Below are 22,409 nucleotides of genomic sequence, written 5' to 3'. Positions count from 1 at the left end.
TATCTCTTAACTTCTTCCCCAAAGCACAGAGTTTGTGCTTGGAGCTGCCATGTTTTTTAATTTACTCAGTTCCTAACAAGCTAGTTGAGACTATCAGAATGACTATGACTATCTTAAATTTGTTTGTCAGATCTATGCCTCAGTCAAATTCATAGTTGTGCAACCAACCCCAGTTTTTGGTGTAACTGAGCAGTTTCTTGCTTTATTTCCTGTCTGATTTTGCTCATGTTCATTCATTTTGATGTGCTGCTTAATTTCACCCCTTTTCAGTGGAATTTATTGCTACATTTTAATGTAGCAATAAATTCCACATCTTATGTTCTAGTATATTTTCTGGTTTTATGCTCTAAGCACTTCTTGTGCCAAGTGTTGCAAATTCCTCCCAGCTATAAACACTGTGAATACTTTTATTTGAACCCAACAAATAAACTGTAAATAAGTAAATAGAAGAACAAACAACTAATAAATCCTAAGAACACAACCATAATAGCCTTACCTGATGCTTTTTGGATTTTGTCCCCAGCTCCTCAAAAATAGCTCTCCATTATCAGTTGTAATTATTGGCTGAAATTCCATCATCAGACAGACGATAATTAAGTTTCCCATTAATCACCAGTTATCACCATTAATGTAGTGGGATCCTACATATCGTGCACACCTTCTTAGTATCCTTTGCTCTTGCTTTTGATGGTGGGGGTTTCTCATCCCAGTCTCTGTGCACTTTTACAAAGTGTCTCTCTTGTTTCTTCTCTTCTTCCCTCTTATATTCATTTTTACAGGCTGGACGGTTTACCACCAAACGTCAGAGAGAGTCACCTATAAATCTAGTAGCAAACCACGCACTAGATTCCTCAGTGGACCTGTGTCTCTGTCCATCTGTTTGTATTTGTTCTTTTCTATTTCCCCTCACTCATTTCCATCTTCTCTTTATTTAACCTACTTCTGTCCTCTATCAACCAAGTTTTTTTTATTTATTTGAATATAATATAGTGGATCCTCTATCTCACTCTCCTCACAGGCCTCCTCACCTGACATACATCACCTATTTTTTTTACTCCCACCACTTGTCCTTACCCTCAACAACCTCCAAGCTTGTGTTCTGTATGATATATTTTTTTGTTGTTGTTCTGACAGCCAGAGGATATTCATCACATGCACACCTGACTTTGGTATGCTAAACTAATATTTACAAAGTCAGTTGAATCTGTTGAACATGGGCACACTACACCAGAATAAGAGGCTTGTGCAGCCAGAAAATGTTTCCTTTCCTTCAAGCAATCTGTGAAACAGGTCATATTTCTATGAGGCTTCTGTATCAGCTTATAACTTGATACTCCTCGTAAACACTGTTACTGTTTGTGGACACTTAAAGTTAGAAAATAGTACTGCTTCTGGCTTGTTTGTCATTTCCTAAAAAAGAGCTCAGCTAGTATGCCTTTCATTATTAAAATCTATGCCCTCTCAGCAAATTTAGCTCTGTATCAGCCTTTATTAAAAAAAAACAGGGACTGCTTGATTTTAAATAGCTGTTTTGCATTTACTAAACATCATCCAGTAGTCTAGTATCTTCACTGGAATCCTGATGAGAGAGGAGTAACTGTTTCTGAGGCTCATGCCTTTTCCCAAATACCCTAATTTTATTAATACTTAAGACTTTCAATTTGACAGGGTTTGGGAAATGAAAGGATCCTATCAGTGTGATAAATTAATTAATCCCACTCTTCTGATATAATTTACCCGCAGACAGTTGTCGCTGTAATGAGAATTTGATTACAGCCTCTGTATAGATTTTTCTGACGCTGGTGCCTCCAGTGCAGTGATGGTATTATGAAAGGCACTATGGTACACAGTAATGTAAGACTGCTATGTGTCAGCAGTCTGATTTGCTTTTTTTTTGGTTTTTTGTTATGTTGAAATAAGACACTGCATCTAAGTAAAGCAGTGGCTTCCTAAATTGACTGTATTGTCCATGGGTTCAGAGTAATTCCTGTGCCTCTTAATGTAAAGTGCAACTCCAGGAGTGTTCCCACCCACTGGCCTGTGGTGCTGGATAGTCTCTTATATAGTCAGAAACAAAAATGTGATTTGTCAAATATTTGTACTCATACAGTGTAAATATGGCCTTGTGTAATCATTTAGCTGTGGCCATTTTACCAACATGCTTATATTGTGAAGGGAGTGTTATTTGTTCATGGAGATTTCAGTATTGGCCTAACCCTACCTCCAGGTACTAATTATGGTCTCTGTTGGCCAGAGAGAAGAAGTAGAGCAAAAAAAAGAGCATCTGTCCTATAAATTCAACATAAGTCTGGCCACCATTCAGTGTCAGTGCAAGAAGATTGAAAAGGAAACATTTCCAGGGTGTGCATGCCTCTTGTTTATTTGTATGTGTGACCTGTAGCACTAAAAATAACAATAACTGTAGGTACACTGTTTTTCCTCTGGCAATTATCCACAATTCACAGAACCACAGTTACATTCATAACCATTCATTTGTGGGTACAGTGCCCCCCTCCCCTCTCATACAAATGCTTTGTGCAGTGCTTTTGGCTTTTAAAAAACAGACCCCACAAACACTGGGGCTTGTGAATGGCTAGTCCTCTCCAAACATGGGCCTTAGGTCAGATCTGAAACAAGACAGTGTGCCTGTTTGTACAAATGTGCGTGTATGTGTGTTAGAGAGAATGCTACAGCCTTTATTCCCTATTTATTTGTTGTGTGTTTCCATCCACTGTTAATTTTGATAACATTTCCCAAGTCAAGGGACTTTGCCCAAGTCAGCAATCCTGTGTATACTAACACAGAGAAACACCCAGCTTCCCACAAGCCCTTCCCTGATAGGCAGGGCCTTTTGCTGTGCTAGAGGAGAGCGCTCTCTGTCCCTCATGTTTGGACGGAGAAGACGTGCATGGTGCAGGCGCCAGGCAGGGCACTGATGGAGACTTGCTCCGCCATATGAAGGGCTGTATCATCAATATTACTACTATTTATTTTTTACTCTCCCTCCACCTCTTCTGAGTTATCTGCATGTTTCTGACAAGTGCTGACTCTGATGAGTTCCAACTAGTATCTGTGTGCTCGTTTCAGTTTTAAGTTTTATTTATTTTGGTTTCACATTTTGTTTCACAGGCAATCTCACATCGACAAAGGGATCTCTTTTTAATCCAGGCTGCAGTCTTCCTTTCTTAGAAAACACTACTATCCTGCCATGATTTCTCCCTACCAACTAATGGACCAATACTTCATTCTAAATCCAATAAATCAAAATTATCCCACATTTCTTTGTAAAGGTAATGATGATGGTAGTGATCGTACTTAGGTGTGTAGGTTTATTTACAAGGCAGTTTAAGATCAGGTGGCATCCATCCCAACAAGGTCACAAGAAATGCAGGAACTGATTAGTATGCCCATCACAAACGAAGACTAGGTGTGCTCTCTTTCTTAAGCTTGTCAGGTACACTTTATCATAGTCAACTTTTCAACTGACTGCCCACTTTAGAGAGAACATTTAGGCTCTTTGTTCCAGTCTTCCTCACTGATTTTTAAACCCCTTGTCCTCCTTTCCTCTTTCTCTTTCCCCAATTGTTTTGATAGCTGAATGTGCTTTTGAAGCAGCTTGTCCACATACGTGTGGTGTGCAGTGTGTTCTGGCCTAACTGTTTCTGTCTTGTGCTGTTTTACCTTTTTATAGGGTCCACTCTGAAACGACTATGTCTAGGCAAAGAGCGCAGTAGTAGTAACTATCTCATTTACTTTCTTACTCTCTGTCTTTCTTACTCTGTCCTCCTTATTTTTAGTCTTCCTTATGTTTGTATGTGCACTTTTATTTTCTCTTTGTGGTTTTGGCACTTTGAAAATGTGGCAGTTGTCGTTGAAAATGTGCGTACACTTCGGATTGTTGCGTTCATTTACATTTGTTGTTGTTTTGCATGGCCGTGTGCCTACACGTCTTGATTGCTGAATATTGTCATCGCTTGCATATCAAACATTTCATTTGTCTTAAATTACTCATTGAAGTCATGTATGTTGCAATCCTTTGGCTGCTATGTTGGCGAAATATGTGTCACAGTTGTAGCTGTATACACATTTTCTCTGGCCTCAACAAAACTATTAGGACTATTCTAAAAATATTAAATGTAGGCTTTTGTGTAGGTGATATTATAGGTTCATTGTAACAAGTGCCATACAGCAGCCAATTGATTTGACAGTCAGTTTCTTTATAACTGGGCAGATTTTTAAGACCTTTATGTCTTTTCAGGGTCTTCCCTCAACACCACCACAGCACAGACAGCTGCCAGTCAGACACAACCGACACTCACCACGGCCACACCCTTGCCATCACCTCAGCCAATCACGCGGCTCGCTCAGGTCCAGACCAACAACAGCAACAACAAGAGGGGCACATTCACCGACGATCTTCACAAGCTGGTCGACGACTGGACGAAGGAGACTGTGGCCGCAGCCAGTCAGCCGCGACCCTCCTTGAACCAGATCAAAGAGCAGAGACGCCAGCAGGACCTGGAATACAGAGCGCCACCCATGGGAGCAGCTACGCATGAGGTATTTGAAGCGGACATGAGCGCTCAGTGATGGATGGGTTACGATCACCGGACTTTGATCTGTTACATTTGATGTAAATACAAGGCGTTCTATGCGCTATTTTGTAACAGCTCCCTTCTGTTCCAGATGAAATGCCATATTGGTCCCAGCAAGTTCCAGCTGCCTCTTTCCTGCCCCCTGACTGCTGCTTTAGGCCCTGGTGTGCCCACAAACCTAGCTCCCAACTCTTCTGCAATGCTCCCTCCAGGGTACCTTCTGCCAGCAGGCACCTATAGCGGGATGGTTCCCGGTCCTCTTTACCCCCAGCAGTGGCCCGGCTTGCCTAGCCCTGTAGGGTCCATGGGTCCCGTAGGCCTGCTCGGTGCTGCAAGAATGATGCCCTACGCCACGATGGCAAGCCCTGGGATCCAAGCCTACCCTGCTCTGGTCATGCACAACCCCGAGAACGGCCCCTGTCCAAAAACCACAAGGACTACCTAATCTGCTAACTAGAATCTGTCAGTGTGTACGGGCAGGATAGTCCAACTCCACTCTGTTCTGGTTCACCAGAGCCACAACTGTACATTATCTGATATTGTAAATAACTTGAGAGTGTTGATATTCTTTATACAACACATATATCTGTAGTAAATTGTGTGTGTGTATGTGTGTGTTTGAGCGCGCGCGTTTGTATGTGTGTATACTATACAGTACGTGTTAAGTAAGTATGTCTGAATACCTAATGCTTTTTGGCTTTGGTCTTGACTAAACTCAGCCATAGGAGACATTTTGTCTGCGGTCATGAAAACATATTTCACTGTATTTGTTATTATTGCAGTTTTCACATTGATTTTTGCCTTTCTCGGTGTTACGTACACTTTAAACACTACATTGGACTCCAAATACCAGTGGTTTGAGAAACAGCAACAGGACAGTATTTATGATGAAAATATTCGAAGGAATGTAGTGCCTTGAACATTGATTTATAATTTTCTTTTCCTCTGTGAAACAAAGCATGTCTGCATCCAAGTTATTTTAAGTTAACAGTAGCTTGAGTGCAGTCTTGTTTTTTTTTTTTTTTTTTTTTTAAATGCATTACAGACACTTTTGTTTTTTGGTTTACATATGAATGCCCTTGTAGTACTGCACTATTAACACAGTATATGCTCTTATTAATAATAAAATCATGTTTTAACCCTTGTTTACTTTCCACCCCTGTGACAGATGGAATGCCATAGTGGTGCGACGAACCGTTGCCTTGCAGAAACAAATGGTTAATATATGACTGATGAAAGGAGAAAAAAAATGTTACTACGCCAGCAGCCAAAATCCACTCTTTCAGGTCGAATGGTTCAGTTGGACACAGCACAAGAGTCAGCAGTGTTGTAGCCTTGTGCTTGGAGGAAAGGCAGTGTCCAGAGCCATATATACTGTACATAGTTCTTTTTACAGTATACGCCTCTGGTAGTGTTCTGATCAGAATGTAGCAGTAAATATGCGACGGCTTGAGGCTTAAAAGTGCAATTTAACCCCTCCACAAAGCTTTGATCGTGGCCTTGCCACAAGCCTTATCTCTAATGTGTGCAACAGGAGGAAGCTGAAAAGTTGAACAAAGTTACAAATCACCAAGCAACAAATAGAAATTACCAGGCAAATGTATAAATCTTACAAATCACCCAGCAAACTCTGAATTCACTACTGCTAACTGTTCTTTCAACTTGGCTGTCCTATTACTCAGCATACACTGTATGTAAAATGTTCTTCATTTGATGCTTGATTTTTCTTTTTTTTTTGATGCTGCTATAGTCTGAGGTGATTCCACTGTACAGTTAAAATATTCTCTTCACGCAAGATGGTACTTGTATGAATAAAAGACTTCTCAAATTAAATCAACAAATGAGACGCTCACAAAGCAGTGTTATTGCCTTGTTGAAATTTTGATGGTGTATTGATTTCCCATGTTGCTTTTGATGACAGCCTTTTATTTTATTTTTTGTCCTGTCAGTAATATATTGCAAATTTCAAATGATACTTGATGTGGGAGATTTGCACAACAAGATAGTCTCCCTTAATTCAAACCTATGTTAAAGCGTTTCCTACACTGTATATAGTGGGTTTCACCGCCTGTACTTTTTTATCACTTGACAAGCATGGCCAACTTTTCATGTTCCACAAAGCAAAGATAAACAATACAGCTACTACGGTTAGAAATTTCACATCTCTACAACACATTTGAAAGGTTTCAGCACCCCAATCCTTCCAAGCTGTGAATTGTACAGTTTTTCTTGTAGTTTATATTTGTACATTTTGTTTGTTTGACTGGGGGTGGTGGCGGCGGCAGCGGCGGCGGTGGTGTTGGAGGGGTTGCTTTGATGTATATTATTCCATCAATTCGGTTTGAATTGGACTTTTATAGGATATTATGCAGAGTCTTCTGCTTTGGTGAAATACTTCCAGTAGTAAGAGATTTCTGTTCTCTGTCACTTGTATCTGGTATGTTTTTTTTTTTTTGTTCCACCTCCCTCACTGCTAACTCATCATGAGCAGAGGAGGGAGTAACTATTGTTGCCATGTTCATTTTGGGTGCAGTGATGAAACTGAGAGCTGAGATGCACAGAGGAGAAATGGCCTCGACACTTCCTCCTCTGCTCATCTCACTTCTCTCTGGACAGCATTGCCCCCTGGTGAATGTGCTCTGATTGTCAAAGGCTTGTATTTAAACTGTGTGGGATTGCTTTTGCCTGCTGTATGTCCCACTGCATTACCCCACCCTACCCTGCTGCACTCTAATCACAGACTGTATGTTGAGAGAGAAATAAATATTATTTTGTGCTTGATGCTGTGTGTTATTGTTTTTATTTCCATTTGAATTTATTGGGGCCATTTTACAGCTCAAGTACATTTCTGAATAAGCGGATAAACCAGAAGATAAATTTAATTGAGACTGGTTATATTTCTCCATAAATAGAGGATGTGGATTTTGTTCATAGACTTGAGAATGAATCATACTGCCCGACATCTTTTAAACAAAGCCACAGATTCGCGACATTCAACACAAAATAACATTTGGGAAAACATTGGTCGAGTATAAATGAAAAATAAATAATTCAGTAGGCGATACGAACGTAATGTTATTCATATTATTATGAAATCTTGGTTAAATGTGCACACGGGCTCTGTTTTTAACACCAGAAAGCCGAGAAATAGATCCTGCTTTGTGTGGCGAATGTGTCAACGCGCGTCCGCGGCGTAACGTTACAGCAATGGTTGCCCCTTTTGTTCAACCGAGTTTCTGAATAATTCCCAACACAATGAAATGATCGGGATGTTATATTGTTTCATAAAATCATTTCACTGTACCTGCGCTTCTTGTGATCTCGCCTGGGATTATCTAATGAATTAAAAATCGATCTGCTACCCTTCCGATCTGGTGGTGTGAGGTTTCCGAAGCACGCAGTCTTGAGGAACGTGGAGTAGTAAGTGTTTATAACGTTAGTCCAGATCTGTAGCGTTAAAACGGTTGAAGGCTCGCATTGTGGCAGATTTGGTCACACTTTGACTATTGTATCCTCACCCTGTATGTAATTTTACGGGTTTAATTTAAGTAGAAACACAAAACACTATGAAGTAAAGCCTTAATACAAAGAATAAGCCTGGCTATTTTCCTCGTAGCGCACATATCAGAGCCGTTTCACCACAGATGAGGGGAACAAATAGGTTGATCGACCTTAGATTATTTGATTAAGTCATGAACCTGGTCATGTTTTCTGTAGTAGTTTGGTAACGGCAAGAAATCATGCGTTATACTGTCATTTTGTTGCTCAGTGTCTGGGATTCACAGGGTGAGGTCATTGTGGAGGGAAACACTGTAGAGGGCTGAGTGGTCGTCTAAGTTACAGGCAGGCTACAGTGTATGTAACTTCAAACACTTTTTTGTCCATTAGTTGTTTTTAATTGTGCTAAAATGCGCTGTAAGGTTAAAGTAATGCCTCTCTTTGTGTAGCTAACGTCTGCTCTGTGAATACAGCTTCAGTTTAGCACGCGAATTAAACCAACTAGTTAACGTTACCGAGCTGAATGAAACACTCAGCGTCGATAAAGATGAAAAATTCACGGACGTTTCCAAAAGCTAGTTTGTAACGTTGGTTTGTGGGTCTTGGCTGTATTCTTTGTAGCTGTACTGTTTTGGAGAGTGAATTGGTGTTGTTGTTTTCTAGCTGCTGTTAGCTTGCTGGCTAACAGCGCCAGGCTGCAATGTTTCATTGTTTGAGGAAGCAGCAGCAAAAATGCTATGGCTAACGTTAGCTGGACTAGAATGCATTAAGTCCTTCGGTAAGCTTCGAGGTTTTCAAGCTGATTTTCACCTGTGCGCCTGGTTGTTTTTCTAACCCACGAGGCTGTAAACAAGTTTGAATTAACTGACAATCAGACTTAACTGTTGTGCCGTTTGTTTCACCGACCCGGACATAACTGCAGTTAGCAAGGACCAGCAGAAGCAAAAATATTGACCTAAATTGCACCTGTTATTTCAGTTACAGAACATAACAATATGTTTGCTACTGAGAGTTGGGGGTCATGGTCACGTGACTGCACCATAACAGGTGCACAATGTGCAGGCACGACTTGTCTAGACTGGTGTCTCTAACAGCTACAGCCCAGTGACAGTGGCTATTATCTAACCAATGAATCAGAATGAAGTCTCTGGAATTAATCCCCCCATGGTTCTCCTTTGTGTTACCCTGTTTCAGATGTAATCTTGAACAGCATCTGTCCCAGCAGTGGCTGTTGGCACAATGGGGCTGGACTTTGACGTGAAGACGTTCTGTCACAATCTGCGGGCCACCAAGCCCCCTTACGAGTGCCCAGTGGAGACTTGCCGCAAGGTTTACAAGAGCTACAGTGGCATCGAGTATCATCTTTACCACTATGACCATGACAACCCAACTCCTGCACAGACTGTACCCCAGAAGAAGAGGAAGGGACGCCCTCCTCGTGCGTCACTGGCAGGGTCGGGAGATACGGATGATGGTGGTGGCAACGGAGGCGGAGGACCGGGGCACGGGGGGAACACCCCTGGCAGCCCCAACAGGTCAGAGCGCTCTCACTCCCCAGGCAGAGAGACGATGACCTATGCCCAGGCGCAGCGCATGGTGGAACTGGAGATTCAGGGACGCATTCACCGCATTAGCATCTTTGAGAACATTGATGTGGTGTCTGAGGAAGACAGCGATGCAGAGGATGCGCCACCATCTGGTACTGGAGGCAGCGGTGGAGGCGTGTGCAATGGCAGCGACGGTGGACCCGGGGGCAACGAGGTAGGAGGGAGTGGCAAGGACCGGCCAGATATCCCTTCTTCTAATGGGGGCAAAGCCACCCCAAAGTCTGGGAAGCATAAGAGTAAAGAAAAGAAGAAGGACGGCTCATCTCATCATCACAGCGCTCAGTCTGGGCCTGCTGTCAAGCTTCCCGAGGCGGTTTTCAGAGAGCTGGACCAAGAGAGACCTGATGCCCCTCCTCGGCCGTCATCTTACTACAGGTCTGCATTGAGAATTATAATCTGGTTCATTAATAATTACATAGCAGGTGTAATAATTAGAGCTAGAATTATCATTAAGTACATGGCTTGTATTTTAAAGACAATGATCATTTGTAATAGGGTGTATGTACAGAAGAGGCATCTTATTTTGTACAGAACAGTAATTTGTAAATATTTAAAGCACATAGTTACACAGTCACCACTTTGTTTGCAGTTGTGGAGTTCATTGTCATGCACATACCAGAAAATTAATTCTGGCATTATTCTGTCATTATTTCCTCTTTCTATAGAAAGGTGAAGCGGATGCTAATTCTACACTCCCAATTAATTACATGCTTTCTCCCCCATGTACTATATGTAATAATACACGTTTTCTCTTCTCTCTGGTGCTCAGGTACATTGATAAGTCTGTGGAGGAGCTGGATGAGGAGGTGGAGTATGACATCGATGAGGAGGACTACATCTGGCTCGACATCATGAACGACAAGCGGCGGCGTGACGGCGTGACACCCATCCCACAGGAGGTCTTTGAGTACCTTATGGACCGCTTAGAGAAGGAGTCCTACTTTGAGAGCCACAACAAGGTAGTTGAGCTTGCACACTGAGGGGAGGATGATACATTAACGCTGAAACATATATAGAAACTGATCTCTCCTCATGCTCTCCTCGCAGGCGGACCCCAGCACCCTAATTGATGAAGATGCTGTCTGCTGCATCTGTAACGATGGAGAGTGTCAGAACAGCAATGTGATCCTGTTCTGCGACATGTGTAACCTGGCAGTGCACCAGGAGTGCTACGGCGTGCCCTACATCCCGGAGGGCCAGTGGCTGTGTCGCCGCTGCCTGCAGTCTCCGAGTCGAGCTGTGGACTGTGCGCTCTGTCCCAACAAGGGAGGAGCTTTCAAACAGACAGACGATGCACGCTGGGCTCACGTAGTGTGTGCCCTCTGGATCCCAGAGGTGAATCCATACACCACTACATCCATGCTTGATTGGAATTACATAATCATGCAGATATTGATGTGCTCTGCGTTGTGTGTTCATCTGTGCTGCACATAGATTTCAGTATTAGTCTCCATTTCCTCAGAATCACAGGTTATTCAGTGTAAGTGGTTTGATAAATAGCACTATATGCATAAATGGAAGTAAAAATAAAATGATGGCCAGTTTAATATCACCTGTTCTTGTACAGTTTAGCAGTGTTCAGTCAGTCTGTAATCTCGTTACTACCTAACTCTTTTAGTAGAGTGTGGCAATAAAGTGGATTTTGCTGCTTTCCCTCAGGTCTGCTTTGCCAACACAGTCTTTCTGGAGCCGATTGATAGTATTGAGCACATCCCTCCTGCACGCTGGAAACTCACCTGCTACATCTGCAAGCAGCGAGGCTCAGGCGCCTGCATCCAGTGTCACAAAGCCAACTGTTACACAGCCTTCCACGTCACCTGCGCCCAGCAGGCGGGCCTCTACATGAAAATGGAGCCCGTCAGAGAGACTGGAGCCAATGGCACCTCTTTCAGTGTCCGCAAGACAGCTTACTGCTGACATTCACACGCCGCCGGGATCTGCGCGACCTTTGGGGGGAGTTGGCGGGGCCAGCATGGGTTCATCTCACAGCGAGGGGGAGCTCGAGGAGGACGACGAGCCCAGCATCGGCCATGATGACGACTCCAAGGGCTGGAGCTCTGAGCGGGCCAAGAGGGCAAAGGCGAAATCCAGGCTGAAGATGAAGAGAGCGAGGAAGATCTTAGCAGAGAGGAGAGCTGCTGCGCCAGTGGTTTCTGTGCCCTGTATACCTCCCCACAGGTAGGCATACTTACTGGATGTTGCACCTGTACTGTATGTGCTTCACAGCTCCAAGAAGCACATATACTTTTTATACAAACGCTATCTCCAGAGGTGTTGCTCTGTTAATCACCCTTGCCTCCTGCAACAGGAGAGACTTTTCATTTATGACGTGGAAGTAGTGTAGAGTTAAATTAGTGTTTGTTTTTCTCCAGGCTCAGCAAAATCACCAGTAATTTGACGGTACCCAGGAAGAGCCAGTTCATGCAGCGACTTCACAGCTACTGGACCCTGAAGAGGCAAAGTCGCAATGGTGTGCCTCTGCTGCGCCGGCTCCAAACCCACCTGCAGTCACAACGACACATTGACCCGCTCCCACCACAACCTTCATCGCAGCTTCCTTCAGTAAGTGATTTTAGTGTATATTATTAGAATTCTATACTTTCTATACTTGGTTGTACTAACATTATTTGTGGGTTTGTGCTTGTTGGTGTTGCAGAGGGACAGCGAGGAGAAACAGACGGCTTTAAAGGAGCAGCTGAAGGCATGGCAGAGACTGAGACATGACCTGGAGAGAGCCAGGCTGCTGGTGGAGCTCATCCGCAAGAGGGAAAAACTCAAGAGGGAGACGGTGAGACGCAAATAAGCTCTATTTCTGTCTCTTACCAAAACTTTTATACAAGCAGTAACACACAGTGTTATTCCCAGTCAGCTGTCTTTCACAAACCTAAAATACATTTTAGCTACTTCAGTAACATAATGTTCTATTTTTCAGCCTCTTTGCAGTTTTCATTTATTTTAACTTTTCTCAGAGATTAAGAATTTATTTGTTGTGGTCAGGTCTGGGGGGCATGGGAGGGTTAGGTGCAGGGAAGCTTGGACACAGCCAACATTTAAGAGTCGGATGCAAAAACAGCAGGGCATTCAGTTCAGTTCAATTCAGTCGAGAGAGACCCCACAATTCCCACAATGAGCAAGCACTTGGCAACAGTTGAGAGGAAAAAATCCCTTTTAACAGGAGGAAATCTCTGACAGAACTGGGCTCAGGGTAGGCGGCCATCTGCCTCAACCTGTTGGGTTGAAAGGAGAGAAAAGAGAAAGGGGGGAGAGAGAATAGAGGGAGACTAGTAACAGCTGTATACACTGTTTTATTTAAGCTCTGTTAGCCTGGTTGTTATGATGATAATATTCATGAGCTAATTTTTCCAGTCTACATTAGTGCACATTCATCACACACTCTGCAGTCATTCCACTATTGCTTTTCTTGACGACGAGCAGCCTAGCACTGTCACATGAGGTTGTGGGCACAGGCATGAATTTGGTGTACACGCATAAACACAGTTATTACTGCACAGACTACACAACCCTGTGCTTTTTAAAATGTTTTCATTCAGTCAGCCGGTGTGTATTGTTAAAAAAAAAAAGTTTCCATGTTCAGATTAAAGTGCAGCAGATGGCGCTGGAGATGCAGCTCACTCCTTTCCTGGTGCTGTTGAGGAGCACATTGGAACAGTTACAGGAAAGAGACACTAACAACTTTTTCACTGAGCCTGTACCGCTAGCAGAGGTAAATGCACAAAGTCTCACACACACACACACATGCACACACGCATTAGAAGTTTGCATAATTACTTGAGGTTTGTGTCTGCTTTGCATAGTAACATGATTTCTGATATCTGATAACATGGGTGTCTTTATGTTTGTCTTCAAGTTATTGTATGTGTATGTATTTATTTTAAATAAATACATATTTATTTATGTATTTATTCATGATAGTTTATTGATACAATTCAATATTTATTTGTGTAATATATGTACTCACTTTATTAGGCACACCTATACAATCTAATGCAATCTAGTGCAACATTTCTGCCACATGTTCTACCTTTACAAAGCTCGCAATGGCCAGTTTTTGTTAAAACTTTCTGAGAGGTTATCTGATACTACTATCAGCTGCAGAACTTCAGTTCCTTCTCTCTGATCTCTACTTGCTACTATCCAGGTACCAGACTACCTGGACCATATTGACACTCCAATGGACTTCCAGACTATGTGGAACCTGCTCGAGTCCCATCGCTACCTCACTTTTGAGGCCTTTGAGGCAGACTTTGGCCTCATTGTCAACAACTGCCTCAAGTACAATGCCAAGGACACGGTCTTCTATCGTGCTGCGCTGCGGCTTAGAGAGATGGGCGGGGCCGTCATAAGAACGGCTCGGCGCCAAGCCGAACGGATCGGCTTCGACTACGAGACTGGCATGCACCTCCACCGAGAGCCAAGTCCAGACAGTCAGCGCGAAATAGAGAGAGACAGAGAGAGGGAGCGGGAGCGAGACAGGGACAGAGAAAGAGACCGGCCATTGTCTTCTAATGAAGATGGTAAGTGATCGTTTACTTTGGTTTTTGGCAGTCAGAGCAGTTTTTTTGTTGTTGTTCTTGAACAACAAATTAAAAAAATAGGTGAGAGGCAAAATATTTCATCTTTGGCAAAAAGAGCCTGCAGGTCGTCCAACCACATTTGGTGGCTAATTAATACCTTACATTTGGAGAAGATACAATATGTTCTGAAATGACAGACTCTCACATTTGGCAGGCTAGAAGCCAGGAGAAAATTTACACTTGTGTCTCATTTCATTGTATTGTACAAATGGGGAATACTGGAGGGAATTAGGGTGGGAGAGAAATGGGAGAAGGGTAGGAGGGGGAGTGTCTGGATGGCACAAAGGGATAGAAGGCTCAGTATGACACACATGGGGATATATGAGTATTTAACTTTCTAGGTTCTTTGATAACTTTCTTTGGTTTGTTTTTTTGTTTATTGAATGTCAGTCACAGTTGCCTTGTCACATTAAGCACCAAAACAGTATTAGTATGTGTGGAGTAAGATGTGGAATAAGAATATTTTGTTCTGTGGCACAGTAAAGCCTCCTGACCAGTAGATGGCGCATGTCATTCATGCAGTTCAATAGCTAAAATCTTCATCACATATAATCCTTGCTTGGAAAAACAGTTTTTTGTCTTCTTCTCCTTATTTCTTTGGTTTTAAACCAAGCTGTATCCATGTTTGTTACTAGATTAACCCTTAAGGCGCTGCAGTTATATTAAGAAAATATTCAGTTTTGATATCAAGAATTTAATAGGCTGTAGCTCGGAAGTGGCGTCTTTCAAACTCGATTTCCCTGTACACTTTGTATAGACACATGCCCTGAAATGGTGTTAGGATTGAAGCAGCACATGTCCGCATTCTAGTGGTGGAAAGTGGTAACAAGATTTGGCACTCTATCTGGAGCTATGGTCTGTTTCTTTCAGTTTCGTTGCTTGTCACAATTTTGTGACTTTGGCACTTAAAGCGTTAAGTGACTTACTGGTGACTTGTTCATTTCCAACCAGCCTCAGGTCTAGTTTAGTGACTCTTGCAGATGTGCTGAGTTTGGTACAACAATTTAGTATTAACATAATGTTGTCATCTCCCTGTTAGTGCAGAAATCCCACCAAACATGTCCGTAGTGATATTTTACTTTCTTACTTCCTCTTGTCTAATGGCTGTTTCCCTCTGTTACCTCTTTCAGACCTGCTCCTGCCAGAGAACAGGCGACGGTTACCGCTGGAAGAGCAGCTGCATTATCTGCAGGTGCGTCTTGATGAGGTCAGCTCGGGGAAGCACAGCATCGGCCAGTCTCGTAGAGCCAAAGCTCTGAGGAAAGAGATCAGTGTTATCAAGAGGAAGCTGGCACACCAGCGGGAGGGAGGCTCTGGCATGGGTGGCAGGGAGTCCGTGGGAGGAGGAGACCGGGGTTCCTCTCTCCCCCATCACCCATCCTCCTCAGGACACCATGACGAGGGGGGAGAAAGCAGCAGCCAGGAGATAGGTGGAAAAGGTGTGTCTGTGAACTTAAAGCTGTAAAAGGAAAGCAACATAACAAATACCTGCCTGTATTTCTAACTTCTGAACCTCTCTCCTCTCCAAGATCTGAGTGTTTCCTCGTCTGCCCTCGCTCCAGAGGTGGGCCGTCGGACATCTGTCCTCTTCTCCAAGAAGAACCAAAAAATGACTGGACCCCCCAAAAGGCCAGGACGCCCTCCCAAGAACCGGGATGCTGCCTACGGTGGGGCAGGGGTGAGCCAAAGCCCTATTGGTCCCCCACAGCTACCCCTGTTGTCACCAGCCAGGCAGAGGAAGAGGCCCCGCAGCCCCCGCAGCAGCTCCAGCTCTGACAGCGACAGCGACAATGACGACCTGCTGCCAGGTACCAGTAGAAGACACATGAACAATAAACTTGTCATTTTCACTTTTTGAATCACAGACTCACCTCTCCCTCTCTCTGTCTCTTTTCTTCAGGTTTGCCAAGTAATGGCTTTGATGGAGGAAACCAGCCAGTAACAGAGAGCTTCCGTGTTTACAGAAATGAACCTCGTCTCCCTCGTTCCAGCTCAGATTCTGAGTCCACAACCAGCAGCAGCAGCAGTGCAGCTTCTGACAGGACCAGGTGATTAATTCACAAACTGTATAATCATAAGCTTGGCAAAAAACAGCTGCTCTAATCCTCAGTTTTTCTATCACTATTGAATCAAGTGAATACATGTAGAGTAAAAGGGATCATTAGCAGTCACAAACCCACCAAGACCAACCATTTCTGCAGCTCTCTTTTACCTTTTTTTTTTTTTTTAGCTCATTGCCTTTCAACACAAATGTACTAATATGGTTTGGTCCCACTCTTCTCATCAGCCTTGTTTCCAGTCACCACAGGCAACTGTTTTAAGAAAACAACCACAGATAAACCTACTGTGCATCAGATAGACAAAGTACATGATTAGCAGTAAGACATCTTAGTCATACCAACTTTATAAGGCAATATTATGCAAGAGCAGTGTCTCTTTAAGCTTTTTTATGAGTTCTTCTGCATTTGGTATTTTGCCAAATACACATATTTATTTTTATTTCCTGGAGTCAAAGCAAATACTTTGAGGTTGCTAGGCAGCCTGCAGAGATGCCAGGAAGTCACCACTCCTAGCTGCTGGTCAACTACAACACTTTCCACCTCCTTGTGAAACCTTAACTTGTCTGTTTTTTTTTAAACATTTAGTTTATGTAGGGATTATAGAACCAAGATACAGTGTGTTCATCACTGAGCTTTTGAGGTGCTTGTAGGCATTTCTATAAACATTTGAGTGGGACAAGTTAGCTGTTTCCACTGTGGAATGACTGCATCATGCTATGGAACTATCTCAAGCTAAGATGGTTCCATGCTTGATGAAGAGATTGGATCCTCTCATCTAATTCTCAGCAAGAGAGAACATTTCCAAGTAGTCACCTCGAGTTTATGCATATGTTTTATGCAGCATTTTATTTTAAGTAGCACTCAACAGATACAAAACCACAAGAAAATAAGATCAGCAACTTCTCGTTAACGTTCGCACTTTGTTTATCAATCAAGTGTGGTTAGCGGTATTTTATGGTATAAATAGTTGGCTTGTCAAACTATAAATACTTGTAAAGAAGCTATATGCATCTTAATAGTCCTGTCTCTCTTGTCTCTCAGCACGACCCCGTCTAAACAGGGCCGAGGAAAGGCATCGTTCTCTCGCTCGGCCTTCCAGGAAGACAGCAGCGAGGAAACGTCAGGCACCGAAAATGATTCCTACTCGGTTGGAGGATCACGGGGTGTATCACACTGTAAGTGCATTTTCACAAGCTCAAACCCACATACACGCACACCCATGTGTCAGTGCATACACAATTAGTTTCTGTTTTATGTGGATGAGAGTGTCTTAATGTGGTTAGTAATTCAGTACAGGAAAGCTTCTGTACCTTTGAGTCTATAATGAAACTAATGAATATGACTGCTCTAATTTGTTATTTGAGCTGATGCGATTCAACTCATAATCTTAAATACCAGTGGAAAGATTACTAATAACTGGTTAGGACCATATTTCTGCAAAGTAGCACATTGCAAAGATCGTATAAGAGGCAGTTGTAGCAGACAACTACTTATTTTCTTGTCTGTGCTTAATGTTGAAATATTAAGCTCAGTGGCCTGATCTTTCGTAATCTGTCCAGTTGTGCCATTATGGAAACAGTTTGCCTCTACGCTCTTTTTTTATACATTAAAAGGGCTGTATCCTGTATTATGATTGTATACATAACTGTTGATTAGGGTTGAGAGGTAGAGGTTGCGTAATGGTGACTGTTGTCCTGTTTCTGTGATTCAGTGGTGCGTGGCCGGGCCAGGTCAGGATGCTGGATGACCTCTGATGACTACTCCTCTCTGGAAGCTCTGGACCTGGTGTGGGCCAAGTGCAGAGGCTATCCTTCATATCCTGCTCTGGTGAGAGAAAGTAAACAAGTAGACAACACAAACCGCAAACTGTGGACCAAAGACCGGTGAACTGTCCAGTAAATCTTTAGCACGTCACACAGGTTAATGACCATATTTCAAACTCAGCCCTTGCCACCATTTGCCTGCAGATAATTGACCCGAAGATGCCCAGGGAGGGGGTCTTCCACCGGGGTGTCCCAATCCCAGTCCCACCTTTGGATGTGCTGAAACTTGGGGAGCAAATGACCCAGGAAGCCAGGGAACACCTCTTCCTGGTTCTCTTCTTTGACAACAAGAGAACCTGGTCAGTGCTCTGGGTCCTCTTGACTCATCTTTGTGTATTCACTTACTTAATTGTCACTAATCATTGTTATTATTTTGTCTCTTCTTTCTTTGTTCTCACTGATTCTGTCTTTTTTCCCCAAGTGATGATGACATGTACAATAAAACACCAACAAAATAGGCCTCTGATGTTAGTGGATGTGTGCACGCAAGTACCTCTGTGGTAGTACTTCAAAGGAAACTGCACAGCCTGTACTGAAATGCAAGACAGCACAACATTTAGCAGAAATAGAGCAAACGTGGTTTTTGAGAATAGAAGAGGAGGGAAAGAACGCATCATCTTTTAGGTCATCGAGTGCCGCACATTTACTTATGCTAAAGGTTCAAAGATGGAAAACAAATCTGAGAAACTTGATGACAACAGTCATCGTCACTCTTAACCCTTTAGAGGGACTCAGAGTCTTACCCTCTGAAGTGGCTAAACAGGAACTAATTTGTCTTCCGCATGAAATGACTTGTCTGGATTTACTGACTTAGATGTGTTTTACGTGATACTTTGTGTGCATTTATTTCTCATTTTGATGCATGTTTTACTATAAAAATGCACTGTACCTTTGATGAGAAACAAAATAAATTAACACTTGACATATGTATTTGTGTGCGTGCAGGCAGTGGCTGCCTCGCTCTAAGCTGGTTCCGCTCGGAGTGGACCAGGAGCTGGACAAGGAGAAGATGCTGGAGGGCAGGAAATCCAACATCCGCAAGTCGGTTCAGGTGGCCTACCACCGCGCCATGCAACACCGCAGCAAGGTGCAGGGAGACCCCAGCAGCGAAACCAGCGACAGCGACTGAACACACATACAAACCTTACGTGTTGGTCCTTGCAGGTGTTGTGGAGTATAACGTTTCTCTATAGAGAGCCCAGCCCTACATCATCACAGAACACAAAAAATAGTGCCAGTAGCACCAAGTGGAGGGAAAAAAAAAGACATCCACTACATTAGCCCCAAGACATGCACACTCATGCTACACTAAGCCGTATTTAATCTGACATGTAAAATATTGTATTTAAGAGAATTGAAAAAAAAAAAGGTATTGATGATGATTGAAAAATATGCTATGTTCAGAATCATGAATCAGAATATTCCTTATACGTGGTTGATACATATGTTTAATAACAAATGAGATGATGGTTTACAGACTCAAAAAATGAACTTAGTATTACACTATGACGCACACGTGACTCTGCCTCTCCCTGTCATTCTTACACGGGTCATTCACGTGTAATTTTACAAGTGTGAACAGGGACATGCATGCAGTGTACAGTAAATGCACACACTGTGGTTATGGCTGCGAACTCCATCGCTCTAGCACATCACCAAACTCTTCAGACAAAAACAAAACAAAAAAAACAACAGGCCTGGTGCTAGTGTCATTTGTCAGTGGAGCACAAAGAGAGACTGTTGCAGCCTGAACTGTGGGCAAACCAACGTTAATGTTATTTATTCTGCTTACTCCTCTTTTACAAGGTCCACAAGCTCGTTTCATCACGGACTACTTCTAATCACTCCGGCCGCTCGAGACGTCATCGTGTGGCTCTTCTTGTCTGTCACTCTGTGTTCATCATGTCTCCCGTTTTTACAGTTTTGTTAACGTACAGCGTCTGTGTCAGAACAGGCCGCTGGTCACTGAATAATGAGGACTGAGAATGAAACACATGATCGCCTCACTGTCTGTCTTTAGTCTCAGGCTGATGGCTTTAGAACTTTTATATATACAGATTCCATAAAGATAGAAGTTTAATAAAAAGAATTGAGTTTTTTAAAACCTGCGAGTTGTGTGTTCAGCAGAAAAATGACCCACCCACTGATTCTTTTCTGAGGAAATACTGACTCATAAGTGTTTCTGGGAGCTTATTCTACTGTATGATGGTTATGTACATAGAGTTGCAGCAAACACCAGTTCAGGTGCCAGATTTGTTGTTGATTAACATGACTTGACAGGTTTAGGTTTCTCTAGAAGGATTGTCTAGATTGCAACAAATACTTGCCCTCAAATTAACTTTTATCTTTTAGAAAAGTATAGTACCTTGCTCAGGCTATAGTGTGTACATACAGTGTCTATAAGGTAGTTAAATCACAACAAATGGGACTTATGGTCTGTTCTGATGTCTACCTTGCTGAAAACACTCTTGTTTTTGGTACAGCTGGTGGTGTGGTACAGCTCATGTAGAGTTAGTCATAAGTCCCTCACACTGGTTCTACAGGTTTCTTGCCCCTTGCATTTTTTTATGGTATAGAAAGTCAGAGTCACTGTACACCAGTTCTGTTTGTCAGACAACCTTTGTATGCCTGCCAGATTTTTTTGCAGCAATGCCAGGTAAACATGCATCAACTAACATTTAACACCCATTTAAGCTACATTTCCCATAAGATGACTCACTGTTTACATTATCAGTTTCTATATGAGCTCATTTAGCTGTGATGACAAATATCTCTTAAACAGAGTGAATTTCCTCTCCCCCAAACCAATTTTTTTATCAATCTTTCCACACATGATAAAGATCCTGAACCCCACTGGAACACCCACTCAACACGACATCTATGCCTACAGATTTGTCACCAAGATGAGTGAAGACGCCTCATTTCCTCCACTGAGCCACTCTCAGAACGTGAGTGGAAACAGCCGATAAGCATCAGTCAGTGGTTTTGACAGTATATGCAGCTAACACAGCTAAGGAGGTGACCTTATGGTGTTGTGGAGACCTTTTTTTTTTTTTCTACCAGAGCCAGGTTTTAGTTTTCCGTTCTAGATGTTAACTATCACATCTGATGTACCCAGTCTCTGCATACTCGTGATATTGCACATAATGCATAGGCTATCAGTGTTAGTTTAAGTTTTTATTTTACTGAATGAAATAACTCACAAACCAGAATAATTTTGGTACTGCACTGATGTCTTTATGTATCTTTTTGTATTTTTTACATGTAAAACTAAAAAGGGATTTCCTCACACTATGATCTGCACACTCTATTTAATTAGATTCACTTTTCAGGTCATTAACTCAAGCTCAAGCTAAAACCATTTACTCATAAACCCTCCTCAGGCAAACACAATGAAATAACATTTATATGTATTACTGCATTGCCATTCTTGATTACCTTTTCGATCAAGAGTGTCTGTGCCAAATACTCTGGCAGTTCACCCCTGTAGTTGCTGAAATTCTTAACCATGGACCAAAGTGGTGGACTGGCTGGCCAACATTCTTAGAGCCATGCATGGCTAAGAAGGAGGTTCCTCAGATATGTGGTGGAGAATAAGCTGGACCAACTGTCAACAGACCAGTATGCTTCACGGTTTCATCAGAATCTCCCTCCTGCTGACTTCAGTCTCCCATGTGCCTGCTGACAAACTATGGCTGAGATGTCATGTGGAATTTTCTTTAGAGGGATTCTTCTTTGCCACTTTCCCATAAAACTGCAATTGGTGAAGCACAGTCTTTTCAGTCTGAAGTTGGGTCTTCCAGACACTCTTAGCAGTGTATTTTTTCTACAATCAGTTGAACTCCCTTGACTTCACACAGGTGACTGATCTCCATTTAATTAATCATGCTTCCTTTCATGTGTCCTTTTTCAGGAAAGGAATTAATTTGCAAAACAGGGGAAAAGAGTTAAAAAGTCTGACGTAGTCTGCAGGAAATCTGTGACTTGGCAGAAGATTTGCTTTCCAGAGAGACAATGGGCATAGTGTAAAGCCATGGCTACACACAAATGGCTTAAAAACCACAATGTTAATGCCCTGACAATAAATTAGTTGTAAATGAGAAAAAGGATGTTTACTCTTGACCCCCATGTAACCTGACAGAGCTCGAGCAGTTTTGCAAAGAGGAATGAGGAAAAAGTGCAGCAACAGAGACTCGAGGCCATCACTGCTGCCACAGGGTGAGATGGGGTA

General features: G+C 42.7%; 2 protein-coding genes across 5 annotated transcripts in view; both read left to right on the top strand.

Moving 5' to 3' along the window:
• LOC108900169 (serine/threonine-protein kinase WNK2) overlaps positions 1–7,376 on the top strand; it is a 43,229-nt gene extending 35,853 nt beyond the window's left edge. For all 4 annotated transcript variants that reach the window (XM_018701068.2, XM_018701066.2, XM_018701067.2 and 1 more), the window contains 4 exons: positions 780–878; positions 3,692–3,736; positions 4,259–4,560; positions 4,687–7,376. In XM_018701068.2, coding sequence (XP_018556584.1) covers positions 780–878; positions 3,692–3,736; positions 4,259–4,560; positions 4,687–5,040 — 800 coding nt within the window. In that variant the 3' untranslated portion in view covers positions 5,041–7,376. The remainder of the gene's footprint in view (positions 1–779; positions 879–3,691; positions 3,737–4,258; positions 4,561–4,686) is intronic.
• Positions 7,377–7,757: 381 nt separating this feature from the next.
• Positions 7,758–20,282, top strand: brpf1 (bromodomain and PHD finger containing, 1). The gene is given in 17 exon segments (XM_018701064.2): positions 7,758–8,015; positions 9,288–10,075; positions 10,470–10,659; positions 10,748–11,035; positions 11,360–11,614; positions 11,616–11,878; positions 12,073–12,262; positions 12,357–12,488; positions 13,296–13,424; positions 13,860–14,235; positions 15,426–15,734; positions 15,825–16,103; positions 16,196–16,343; positions 17,397–17,530; positions 18,067–18,182; positions 18,323–18,477; positions 19,124–20,282. Coding segments are annotated over 16 exon segments (3,891 nt in total). The 5' UTR covers positions 7,758–8,015; positions 9,288–9,332; the 3' UTR covers positions 19,308–20,282.
• Positions 20,283–22,409: the final 2,127 nt, after the last annotated feature.

Source organism: Lates calcarifer, linkage group LG6, assembly GCF_001640805.2.
Source record: "Lates calcarifer isolate ASB-BC8 linkage group LG6, TLL_Latcal_v3, whole genome shotgun sequence".
Lineage (NCBI taxonomy): Eukaryota > Metazoa > Chordata > Actinopteri > Centropomidae > Lates > Lates calcarifer.
The sequence above is the reverse complement of the archived record's forward strand: the minus strand, read 5'-3'. Positions and strand labels throughout refer to the sequence as shown.